This window comes from Rhinolophus hipposideros (assembly GCF_964194185.1).
Source record: "Rhinolophus hipposideros genome assembly, chromosome: 23".
Classification (NCBI taxonomy): domain Eukaryota; kingdom Metazoa; phylum Chordata; class Mammalia; order Chiroptera; family Rhinolophidae; genus Rhinolophus; species Rhinolophus hipposideros.
This window is the reverse complement of record NC_138069.1, coordinates 856,214-868,807: the sequence shown is the minus strand read 5'-3', so window position 1 is coordinate 868,807 and position 12,594 is coordinate 856,214. Positions and strand designations below refer to the sequence as shown.

The window sequence follows — 12,594 nt, the reverse complement described above, 5'->3', positions numbered from 1 at the left end:
TCTCTATGGGTCTGGAGCAGAATTGTTTAAGATTCCTGTCCAAGTTGATCCCAATTTATTCCCTTTTTTTCCTGTCACATCTATAGTAACATGTCCTCTGGTTTTTGTTGTTGGTTTTGGTTCTTTAGCTTCTTTAGGATCCCTCAAGCATAGCATTAAATTTATCATTATTCTTGTAGGAATAAAGCAATATTTCATTGCTGCTTAAATTGTTGTCTATGGGTTAGTTACAGAAGTGATCATCTCATATACTTGTTAGCCATCAGACTACCATGGCTGTGAATGTTCTAATTAACTGCTGACTTTTCTGATCAAGTGTAATATAAGCGCTATTGAGTGTCTGCCATATTAGGTAACTCCTGAACACCCTGCACGGACCATTTGCTTATTAGAAGCATGTCTGTGTTTGTAACTGTATTAGGAGTAGGGCAACAATAATGTGCTTGTTAACAGGTTGCAGTAGAACAACAGAATGTGGTATCCTTGGTGGCTTTATGCTGATTTTTTTACACTTTTAAAATTAAAATTATTTTAATTTATATTATGAAATATATTTTAAACACAATAGAATATATATCCTATTACTATTTACACTTTTGAAATAAATTATATAAATGTCTAATCTACGCTCTACACCTGAGACTATAAAATATAAATATAAAATAATATTGAATGTCAACTGTAATATAAAAACTTCATCAAGGGATATAACGTACAGCATAGGGAATACAGTCAATAATATTATAAGAACTACGTGCAGTGTCAGATGAGTAACAGACTTATTGAAGTTATCACTTTGTGAGGTATATAAATGTTTAATCATTATGCTATTTTGTATACCTGAAATGAATAAAAAAAATAAAATTCAGAGAGAAGAAAACAGTAGACTAAACTGCGATCACCGCAAAAACAGGAAATGTACATCAACAATGCAGTTAGACCCCAGGTTGTCTCTTTCTGCCTTCCCCAGAGAGCTAAAACATCCTTAACTTTGTTTTAGTCAATTCCTTGTTTTTCTGTATAATTTTATCATAAACGTTTGTATCTTCAAATATGTGGATGGGTCATTTTGGAGCTTTATATTCAAAGAATCATACGGAAAGTGTTCTTTTGACTTTTTTTTTCACTCTAGTTTTTGCCTAGAAGAGTCATTCGTGCCAGTACTGATGGTTGTAAATCACTTTAAAAATAACTGTTATGTAGTGTTGCATTGTTTACACATAACCTATTCCGTTTTTTTCCACTCTGCTTTTCTGCTATTACAAATACGAATTCAATGAGTGTATCTGCACAAGTCTCCTTGAGGAACTGGAAATCATTTTAGAGTGCACACCTGGCACAGAAATAAATGAGTCATGAAATATTTACCCAGTAATTCCTGATTACTTTTCAAAGTGATTGCACAACTGTTCATTCCTACCTCTAATGCATTAGAGTTCCTTTTGCTTCATATTAACATCCAAACCTGGTATGTTTGCTCATTTAAATAGTTGCCACTGATCCTCAGGGAAATGCAAATCAAAGCCACAATAAGATACCATATCACACCTGTCAGAATGATTATTATAAATAAATCAACAGATAACAAGTGTTGGTGAGGATGTGAAGAAAAGAGAACTCTTCTGTTGGTGGAACTGCAAATTGGTGCAACCACAATGGAAAACAGTATGGGGGTTCCTCAAAAAATTAAAAATAGAACCACCTGATGATCCAGAAGTTCCACTTCTGGGTATTTATTCAAAGAAAGCCAAAACACTAATTTGGAAAGATCTATGCACCTCTATGTTTACTGCAGTGTTATTTATAATAGCCAAGATGTGGAAGAAACCAAGGTGTCCATTGATAGGTAAGTAGATAAAGAAGATGTGATATATACAGTGGAGTATTACTCAGCAATAAAGAAGAATGAAATCTTACCATTTGCAACAACATGGATGAATTATGTTAAGTGAAATAAGTCAGACAGAGAAAGACAAATACAGTATGATCTCACTTATATGTGGGATCTAAAGAACAACAAAAAACTCTGAACAAACAAAACAGAAACAGACTCATAGATAGAGAGAACAAACTGATGGTTGCCAGTTGGGAGTGGAGTTGGGGAGATGGGTGAGAAAGGTGAAGGGATTAAGAAGTAAAACTTGATAGTTACAAAATAGTCATGAGGATGTAAAGTACAGCTTAAGAAATGTAGTCAAAAATATTGAATTAACTACTCATGGTGTCAGCTGGGTAATGGACTTATCGAGGGTGTCACTTCATAAATTATGTAAATACCTAACCACTATGCCATACACCTGAAACTAATATAAAATAACATTAAATGTCAACTGTAATTGAAAAATATATTTTCAATTATTCCTTTCTTTCGGTTACAGTTGACATTCGATATTATTTTATGTTAGTTTCAGGTGTACAGCATAGTGGATAGACATTTATATAGTTCACGAAGTGACCTCCTCTATAAGTCCATTACCCAGCTGACACCATATGTAGTTATTACAACATTATTGACTATGTTTCCTGTGCTGTACTTGACATCCCTGTGACTATTTTGTAACTATCAAGTTGTACTTCTTAATCCCTTCACCTTTTGTAATAATTCCAACATAAATCATTTGACCTTAATGAAAATTCCAAAGTATAAAAAATTTATTAGGAACATTTGCATGATACCTAGCTCAACGTTAAATTTCCAAAAAGCTAAAACATTCTATCCTTTTAATAATATAGAGGTTGCATTTTAAAAACAAGTGCGGAAATTAACTTGTTTTAGGAAGAAACTATTGATATAAAAGAAAAAAGAGACCAGATTTTTTTTTTTGATATTACATTTTTATTGAAAAAACTCCTACTCTTTAAATCAATATCTATGCAAAAAGTACAAAATAGTTCAGATCTTTGGACCACCCAAAAATAACTCAACTATGTCTTCTTTAAAATTAAAAAGATGTCCATTTAACTCCAAAAAATTATCAATGTGATAACATATATTTGAATTATTTTGCCTTAGAATCCATTTGTTTCTTTATAAAGAAAAAAAAATGAGACCAGATGTTTGAAAACATGTCTACCATCATGTGATTTTACTGGAAAAAATGATGTAAGCAAATGATCTCTAAAACCTCATGTGTGCCTACTGAACACAATTCTCTAACCTCATTTTAAATTACCAAGAGACCAAAATATGTTTATTACTTATTTTAAATAAAACATTTGTGTAATAGCTTCAATTTATTTGTAAGATCAAGGGTCAACAGCATTTTGGTATAATTGTGGAAATATATTGAAAAATATCTGGTTTATTAGTAAGCATCTGATAATAGTAAGCACAAAAGTAATGCATTTGGTCCATTTAATATGTGTCATTTTTAGCTCTGGGAGTCACTGAATCTAAATATTACAGAATAATATACCTACAGCATTGTCATCAATTCATTAATCACAAAGTATTAAATAAAATTTCAAAAACATTGAGGTATATTTACTCACATTGCCCTGACCAAAACTATTGTCATTAATATAAAATAATTGTCTGGTGTGGTCAAAATTTATTTATTAAGTTAAAATTAATTTATTATTAAAGTATTAAATATTATTCACTGTGTCTTTAATTCATAATTTTATATTATACAATATAAACATAAAATAGTTATTAATGATAGCCAAAATTTTTAGGGTTATAATTGTTAAGGCAAATATAACTACCACTTGTGGAATTGAAACTTGTGTCATGGTGGTCTCAGTTTTGGTCCTGTCCCTTTCTCAATCCAATTTTATTCCACCATTAAGTTTTTCATCCCAAATCTGTATCTATGATATATTTGTTGAAAGGTATTACTGGTAACTGGCATAATGTGAACAGTCTCTTCCTTCCTCATATGTATGAACTCCAAATTTGTTCACGGATGCCAAGTGCCCACATTCTCTCTTCTAAACAGAGTTCACAGCTTGAGACGATGCAGTGATGTAGTTGTGACCAATATGACACACACACATGCTCTTGAGTAGGTGATTCTTCATAAAAAATAGTTAAGATGTACACTTTAAATATCTCGCAATTTTATTTGTCTGTTATACCTCAATGAAGCTGAAAAAAGTTAAAAATAATCTGTGAAGATCCATTTGCTTTTTGACATTTCCATCTTTGGGATTTATTGTGCCTGGGTCATTGGAGAGATGCCTCGTAATACAGAAGCCATTTCTGACTCGAGGGCAAACTAAGTTGGATGGTGAGCAAAAAGATGGAAGGAACTTAGCTCATTGCAGGTATCACTGAGCAGCTATATGTACTATTGACTAATGCCAGACTTCTGTTGCATAAGGCATAAGCCTCCTCACTGGTTTAAAAGGACTGAAATAGTGTTCTCTATTATTTGTAGCTGAACCTATTAGAGACTTAATACAGAATTTCCCTACAATTGCATTCAATAGAACAAAATTTTTCTCCAGTGAAATCTAAAGTAGCCTACATGAGGTCCAAACCGAGATTATCACCATGTTCTAAGTGAACTAGCCTAGATCATTGTGGAATATTCATTATACACTATTTCAATTACTAGGTACAATGAAGGGCAAATCCATTATATAACCAACCTTATTCTCCCCTCCCCACATTCACATATTAACAAATTAATGTCATGAAATACTTAAACCATTCTTGTTCTCTGACTCTTAAAATGATCAATAGATTCATAATTTAAGGTGGATATTTGCACTGCTAAGTGGTTTAACATAATATGCAAGAAATATGGATGCAATTTCAACTTCACACAGTTTATAGTCTCTTGTAGATAACACATAAATATTCTAGACAAGTAGCTATTCACAGAGTTAATTCTCTTCTGTGTCGCATGTGGTGTATATGTCAGTATAATGGATTAGGTAAAGAATCAAGCAAGATAGCCCAAATTATCTGATGTGATATTCCTTTACATACATATTACAAAATGCAATGCACATGCAATATGAACAAGAATAATTTGGAAACCACAGTGAAACATTCTGAGAGGAAGGGATTTAGAATTAGTTTCTCGTTAAAATTTTCTGATTAAAAAATCTAAATGCCAATAAATTTGAATACTTCAAATGATAGTCTCACTATTTTAAACCATGCTTATCACTATTTAATTTCAGAAAAGAAATACATTCAAGCAAATATTTTGAATTTATCCTTTGTAAAGGCATTAACCTATATTGTGATTTGACTTTCATGTGTCTTTTTTTTTTAGACAAAGAGGGCATATGGAAAATGTCATCTAGGAGCTTAATTTTAAAGAAGTGAGAAAGCAGGGCAGCCGGATGTCTCAGTTGGTTAGAGCTAGCTCTAAACAGCAGGGTTGCGGGTTTAATTCCCACATGGGATGGTGGCCTGTGCCCCCCTGCAACTAAAGGTTGCAAATGGAGACTAGACTTGGAGCTGAGCTGCGCCCTCCACAACTAGATTGAAGGACAATGACTTGGAGTTGATGGGCCCTGGAGAAACACACTGTTTCCCAATATTCCCCAATAAAATTTAAAAAGAAAAAAAAGAAGTAAGAAAGGAAAAAGCAACCTCTGACAGTTGTCTACCCAGCTTGTGTGGCTAAACAGCTAGCTAGGTGATGTTCTCTTTTTGATTGTCAAAAGTCACAGAATAGCATTGAAAAAGGTCACTATGATAGAGCAAGATAGAAACAAGTCCACTCTACTGACATGACTGAGCACAGATGAAAATAGGAATGCACTCCAAACCTCAGAAACACCCAATATCCTCTCCTCCCTGTTAATATGATCAGCTACTACTTCACCAATTACAGCTTAGCAATGTTTACTCCTTCTGTCTTCTATATAAAATTACTTCTATTTGCTGACATCACCCAATCTAGGGAAAGACCATCTTCCTTCATCAAATACCCAACACAATCCCAAATAAGTACCTTCCAGCACCCTTTTACTGACCTATGACGAGATGTCTCTTTCATGCAATAAACCCAACTTGTTCACTGTAACACTTGTTCCTGGTGGTCTTCAGCTGGAGGGCATCGAGAGCAGTCTTCTGGTTGCTGTCTGTTGGGGGTTAATTTACTTAGAATTTGGCATTAAATGTTGTATAAAGGACGATCAATAATAATATATGGTTCTGTATCCATGGAGTAAATAATCTATAACAGGAGACAATGACATGAACTAGGTTGTTTCAAGAAGAATAGTATGAGAGAATACCTCTGTTAATTGAAAAAAATATATATTGTATTGCATTGGAACCCTGATTATAACTTTGATTTCAAGGCAAAACTGTATAGCTTGTGTCACAAATACATGTCATGGTGATAAAATATATTTTTTGTTATGTAAGAGGGAAACATGATTTGACTTATAGAACAGTTAATTCTGTAATATTAGAAGTAATATTTCTTTGTGATATATATGATATTTACTCAAATATTTACATAACACTGTATGTATATATTCTACAGGTATTATTAAAATGAAAATAATGGACTTATGGAGACAATGAGAATGTTAGGAATAGGATAAGAATAAAGGAAACACTTTATATATACTATGGTTAGTTTTGAAGTTTTCATAAAGGAAAATATTTTAGGAATGATGCGCCTAAGTCAGTAGTAAAATGGTAACAGAATCAGTGCATTTTATAAATGAGGAGCTAAGGAAGTAATTTACCCAGAATTGATTTTTTTTTTTCTTAAAAGGGAATAGGAAAATTGGTGACGGAGAAAACTATCAAAGATCAGTAAAATCTGAGATGTTCTTGGAGTTGATTCTAGAGCAGGGAGGTGATGTTTCCCCTTGAAACCACTAATATTTCAGGAATGCAAAGACTTTTCTAATCCCTGTCTACATCTCCTTGTTTTGGAAACTATACACAATTGGGTTTAATGTGGGCGTCACAAGAGTGTAGAGTGCAGCAACCATCTTGTTCCTTTCTAGAGTGTCGCTGGAGACAGGGCGGATATAGGTGTACATTACAGGAAAGTAGTACAGGGACACCACCATGAGGTGGGATGAGCACGTGGAGAAAGCTTTCCTCTTGCCCTTTGCTGCGTGGATGCAGAGAATTGCAGCAATGATGAAACCGTAAAAGATGCAGGCGAGCGTGAAGTCACCTACTGCCAAGGTGATATCAGCAGCATACATCATCACCTCATTGAATCTTATGGGGCTGTAGGACAAAGCCAGCAGTGGGGGTATCTCCCAGGAAAAGTGGTCAATAGTGTTTGGACCACAGAAGGTCATCCTCAAGATGAGACCTGTGTGTACCCAGGAATTGGTCACTGCAATAGCCATGACGATGCTGAACAAGGCCACACATGTACGGTGGTTCATAATAGCACTGTAGCGAAGAGAGAAACAGATGGCCACATAGCTGTCATAGGCCATGGTGGTGAAGACAACCATCTCTGCCCCCAGGGACCACGTGAAGAAGAAGAGTTGGGACATGCAGCCTCCATATGAAATGGTCTTTCCTGATGTTAGCATGGCCCCCAGCATCTGTGGGATTATGCTTGTTGTGCAAATGATGTCCACGACAGCTAGGGCCAGAAGAAGGACATGCATGGGGGTATGAAAGGTGGTGTTATAGGTTATGGCAATGACAATGAGCATGTTGCCAAGAAAAGCCACGAGGTAGATGAAGAGAAAGATGATGAAGAGAACTCCCTGGAGTTCAGGGTATGGGGTGAGGCCCAGAATCATAAACTCAGTTACTATGTTGTTATTTGTCTTGTTTTGAAAATTAAATGGCAGATATTACAGAGTGAACAACTGGGAATTAAAGCAACCTGAATACTTTTATTAGGAGACTGGTGTGTGTGCTTGTGTGTGTGTTTGTGTGTTTGTGTGTGAATTTAGTGATTGAGAGTATTTATTTATTTATTTACTTATTGGGGTGACAATTGTTAATGAAATTACATAATTTCAGGTGTACAACTCTGTATTACATCATCTATAAATCCCACTGTGTGTTCACCACCCAGAGTCAGTTCTCCTTCCATCACCATATATTTGATCCCTCTTACCCTCATCTCCCACCCCCACTCCCCTTACCCTCTGGTAACCACTAAACTATTGTCTGAGTCTATGAGATTTTGTTTCTCATTTGTTTGTCTTGTTCTTTTGTTGTTTTTAGTTTATATACCACATATCAGGGAATCATAGGGTTCTCTGTTTTTTCTGTCTGACTTATTTCGCTTAGCATTATACACTCAAGATCCATCCATGTTGTCAGAACTGTTCCTATATCATCTTTTCTTACTGCCGAATAGTATTCCATTGTGTATATATACCACAACTTCTTTATCCATTCGTCTATCAAAGGACATTTTGGTTGTTTCCATGTCTTGGCCACCGTAAACAAAGCTGCAATGAACATTGGAGCACGCGTGTCTTTACGGATAAATGTTTTCAGATTTTTTGGGCAGATACCCAGGAGAGGGATTGCTGGGCCATATGGTAATTCTATTCGTAAATTTTTGAGGAACCTCCACACTGCCTTCCATAGCGGCTGCACCAGTCTGCATTCCCACCAACAGTGTATGAGGGTTCCTTTTTCTCCACAGCCTCTCCAACACTTGTTACTATTTGTCTTGTTGATGAAAGCCATTCTGACTGGGGTGAGGTGATATCTCATTGTGGTTTTTATTTGCATTTCTCTGATGATTAGTGATGTTGAGCATTTTTTCATATGTCTATTTGCCATTTGTAAGTCCTCTTTGGAGAAATGTCTCTTCAGGTCCTCTGCCCATTTTTCTTTTTCTTTTTTTTTTTTTTTTTTATTTAATTTTATTGGGGTGACAATTGTTAGTAAATTTACATAGATTTCAGGTGTACAATTCTGTATTACATCGTCTATAAATCCCATTGTGTGTTCACCACCCAGAGTCAGTTCTCCTTCCATCACCATATATTTGATCCCCTTTACCCTCATCACCCACCCCCCACCCCCTTACCCTCTGGTAACCACTAAATTATTGTCTGTGTCTATGAGTTTTTCTTTCTCATTTGTTTGTCTTGTTCTTTTTGGTTTATATACCACATATCAGTGAAATCATAGGGTTCTCTGCTTTTTCTGTCTGACTTGTTTCACTTAGCATTATTCTCTCGAGATCCATCCATGTTGTCACAAATGTTCCTATATCATCTTTCCTTAACGCCGAATAGTATTCCATTGTGTATATGTACCACAACTTCTTTATCCATTCATCTATCGAAGGACATTTTGGTTGTTTCCATGTCTTGGCCACCGTAAACAAAGCTGCAATGAACATTGGCGTACACGTGTCTCTTTAGAGAAATGCTTTTATATTTTTGGGGTAGATACCCAGGAGAGCGATTGCTGGGTCATATGGTAATTCTATTCGTAATTTCTTGAGGAACCTCCACACTGCCTTCCATAGCGGCTGCACCAGTCTGTATTCCCACCAACAGTGTATGAGAGTTCCTTTTTCTCCACAGCCTCTCCAACACTTGTTACTATTTGTTTTGTTGATGAAAGCCATTCTGACTGGGGTGAGGTGATATCTCATTGTGGTTTTCATTTGCATTTCTCTGATGATTAGTGATGTTGAGCATTTTTTCATATGTCTATTTGCCATTTGTATATCCTCTTTGGAGAAATGTCTCTTCAGGTCCTCTGTCCATTTTTCAATTGGGTTGTTTGTTTTTTGTTGTTGAGTTGCATTAGTTCCTTGTATATTTTGGATATTAGGCCCTTATCGGAGGCATTGTTTGCAAAAATCTTCTCCCATTCAGTTGGTTGCCTCTTTATTTTGTCGATGTTTTTTTTTTTGCCGTGCCGAAACTTTTAAGTTTCTTATAGTCCCATTTGTTTATTTTAGCTTTTACTTCCATTGCCTTTGGAGTCAAATTCATAAAATGCTCTTTGAACCCAAAGGTCCATAAGTTTAGTACCTATGTTTTCTTCTATGCAGTTTATTGTGTCAGGTCTTATGCTTAAGTCTTTGATCCATTTTGAATTAATTTTGGTACATGGTGACAGATAGCATTCCAGTTTCATTCTTTTGCACGTGGCTATCCAATTCTCCCAGCACCAATATTGATTTTATTAATGAAAAATAAGTCCAAATTGTAAGAGGGAAACTGCCCTGGTCAAACCACATGTATATGTTTTAATTTGCAGTTCTTGGAATTACAGATTAATAAAAGATCAACAAAATGGAACTGAAAGCTAAGAGAGTGTTACATTGAAGGGTACAGAAACCACACGAAGAATCTCCTCCTCCTGGCCTAATTTTCCAGGAGGAGAGGAACATCAACATAAGGGCGAGGGACTTTCAAATCTGGCTCACATCCACAGGACACTGAATAATTTCAGCTCTTGTTCAGTTGTACAAATGCTGTGTGGGCCCTTGGGACTCTCAGAGGATTGAGGCATTGAAATTAAACTGAAGGAGAGACTACTTCCCACAGGTAGAACGGTCTAAGAAGGATAATGATTATGAATCCTCCCTCCATTCAGCTTCTAAGAGAAACTGGTGTGGCAGCACGGCACATAAACAGGACTGCTGGTGAGACACATAACAGGATGGCAGAGGTGGGCTCAGGCCAGGACACCCAGAAGTCTGACCAGGATGGGAAAAGCTAAGCAGAAAGATTCCAGTGGGGGATTCCTCTCAGCAGTTAGTGCCAGATCCAGCCTTGTGAATTGAGGTTAAGAAAGATTATTTTTTCTTAAATTAGAATGTTTACTGAAAAAGCTACAAATATTCAGGAAGAAAAGAGGCTGCATGGAAAGTAAAGAAATTGCCATTAAGTGATGCTAAAGTAAAATTGCAGAGGCTCTAAAGACCTGGATGATCTGAGGGAGAAAAATGCGACCACAGGTTTCCCCCTAGGCTGGGGTGTGTGAGCAATGCTGGAAGATAAGCCCTTCTTCAAGACAGGAGGGTACAGCGTCTCTCATTAGATGTAGTCCACGTAGCTAATGTTTGTTTGTTCTTCGTATTAATTAACTTTTTCTTAGTGTTACATGCCAATTGTCCAGCTTATAATCTTAAATTCTGCTCTTTTCATAAAAAATGTCACCAAACGTTTGTAAACTAATTAATTAACATCGTTAGAGTAGTTTTCTATTCTTGTATGCTGTACTAAATATCTGCATTAATGAAACAACAATACTCTAATGATATTTTCAACAAAGAATTTATTTTTCTGTGGATAGATGGGGCATGACCTCTAATGTCCTTCAATAGGAAGTGGATGAAAAATTAGAGCATCATTTCATAATGATTATTTAAACAGATTGCAATATGCAGCAAGCAAAAAATTGATCCGTAATATCTAATCCACACCAAAATTTACAATTAGGTTAAAATTTATGCACAAAACTGTGCACTCTGTTACAATTATAGTTACATAGTCAATCCTGCAATTTCCATTGGAAATAAACTTATTCAAAGATCACTTAAAGTAATTAGGGACATAAGTGGAGTTCTTCTTTTACAATAGATTTAACTTGTTATATTGAACTGTTATATCCACAGTTGTTTTTATATTTGAGTCAACTATAATATCTTGATATTTTTAAACTTTCTATCTAAAGTATACATGTTTCAAAAATACAGAAGTAAATGGTAAGTTAATATAACTATTTTTCTTTACTCAATATGTGGTTTACAATTTTAAAACATCATGAATCAAACACTGATGATGGAATTCTTGCTTGTGAGATTTACTGACAATCAGAGGCTATTGAGACTTCATGCTGTGCTCTTCTCACTGATCTACCTAGTGGCCATGTTGGAGAATTTCATCATCATTTTCCTCACAATTCTTGACCAACACCTCCACACCCCAATGTATTTTTTCCTTAGACATTTGTCCTTCTTAGATCTGTGTCTCATTTCTGCTACAGTACCCAAGTCTATTCTCAACTCCATCACTTTCACTGACTCCATCTCTTTCCTGGGGTGTGTGTTACAGCTCTTCCTGGTGGTGCCAAAGGCTGGGTCAGAGATTGGCATCCTCACAGCGATGTCCTATGACCACTGTGTTGCCATCTGCCACCCTCTGCATTACGAAGCTGTCATGAGTAAAGGGGCCTGTGTCCAGTTCATGGCTTTGTCCTGTCTCAATGGAGGGGCCTTGGGAATCTTGTACTCAGCTGGGACATTCTCTCTGAATTTTTGTGGATTCAATAAAATACATCAATTCTTCTGTGATGTTCCTGCCCTACTAAAGCTCACTTGTTCTGAAAAATATGCAATTATTGATTGCAGTGTGGCCATTGGGGTCTGTTATGCATTTTCATGTTTAGCTTGCATTGTGATCTCCTATGGGTATATTTTCTCCACTGTGTTAAAGATTCCAAGCAGAGAGAACCAGTCCAAAGTTTTTTCCACCTGCCTGCCCCACCTCAATGTTGTGAGTGCATTCCTTCTAACAGGCTCTGTTGCTTATTTAAAACCAGGTTCTGATGAGCATTCTCTTCTAGACTTGCTGATGTCTGTATTCTATTCCATGGTACCCCCAACCTTGAACCCTGTTATCTACTGTCTGAGGAACAAGGACATTAAATCAGTTCTAGGAAAACTCCTATGGAATGTTAAAAGCAGTCTAGTAATAGAAAGATGA

At 35.9% G+C, this 12,594-nt stretch overlaps 2 protein-coding genes across 2 annotated transcripts; one reads left to right on the top strand and one right to left on the bottom strand.

Annotated features, from left to right (window-relative positions):
- Nucleotides 1-6,840: 6,840 nt before the first annotated feature.
- Nucleotides 6,841-7,698, bottom strand: OR13G1 (olfactory receptor family 13 subfamily G member 1; the record flags this gene model as incomplete). Its single annotated transcript, XM_081035850.1, has 1 exon — nucleotides 6,841-7,698. One exon carries the CDS (start codon nucleotides 7,696-7,698, stop codon nucleotides 6,841-6,843), a length of 858 nt encoding a protein of 285 aa, XP_080891976.1.
- Nucleotides 7,699-11,652: 3,954 nt separating this feature from the next.
- Nucleotides 11,653-12,594, top strand: LOC308491804 (olfactory receptor 14K1-like; the record flags this gene model as incomplete). The annotated part of the gene is made up of 1 exon (XM_081035849.1): nucleotides 11,653-12,594. One exon carries the CDS (start codon nucleotides 11,653-11,655, stop codon nucleotides 12,592-12,594), a length of 942 nt encoding a protein of 313 aa, XP_080891975.1.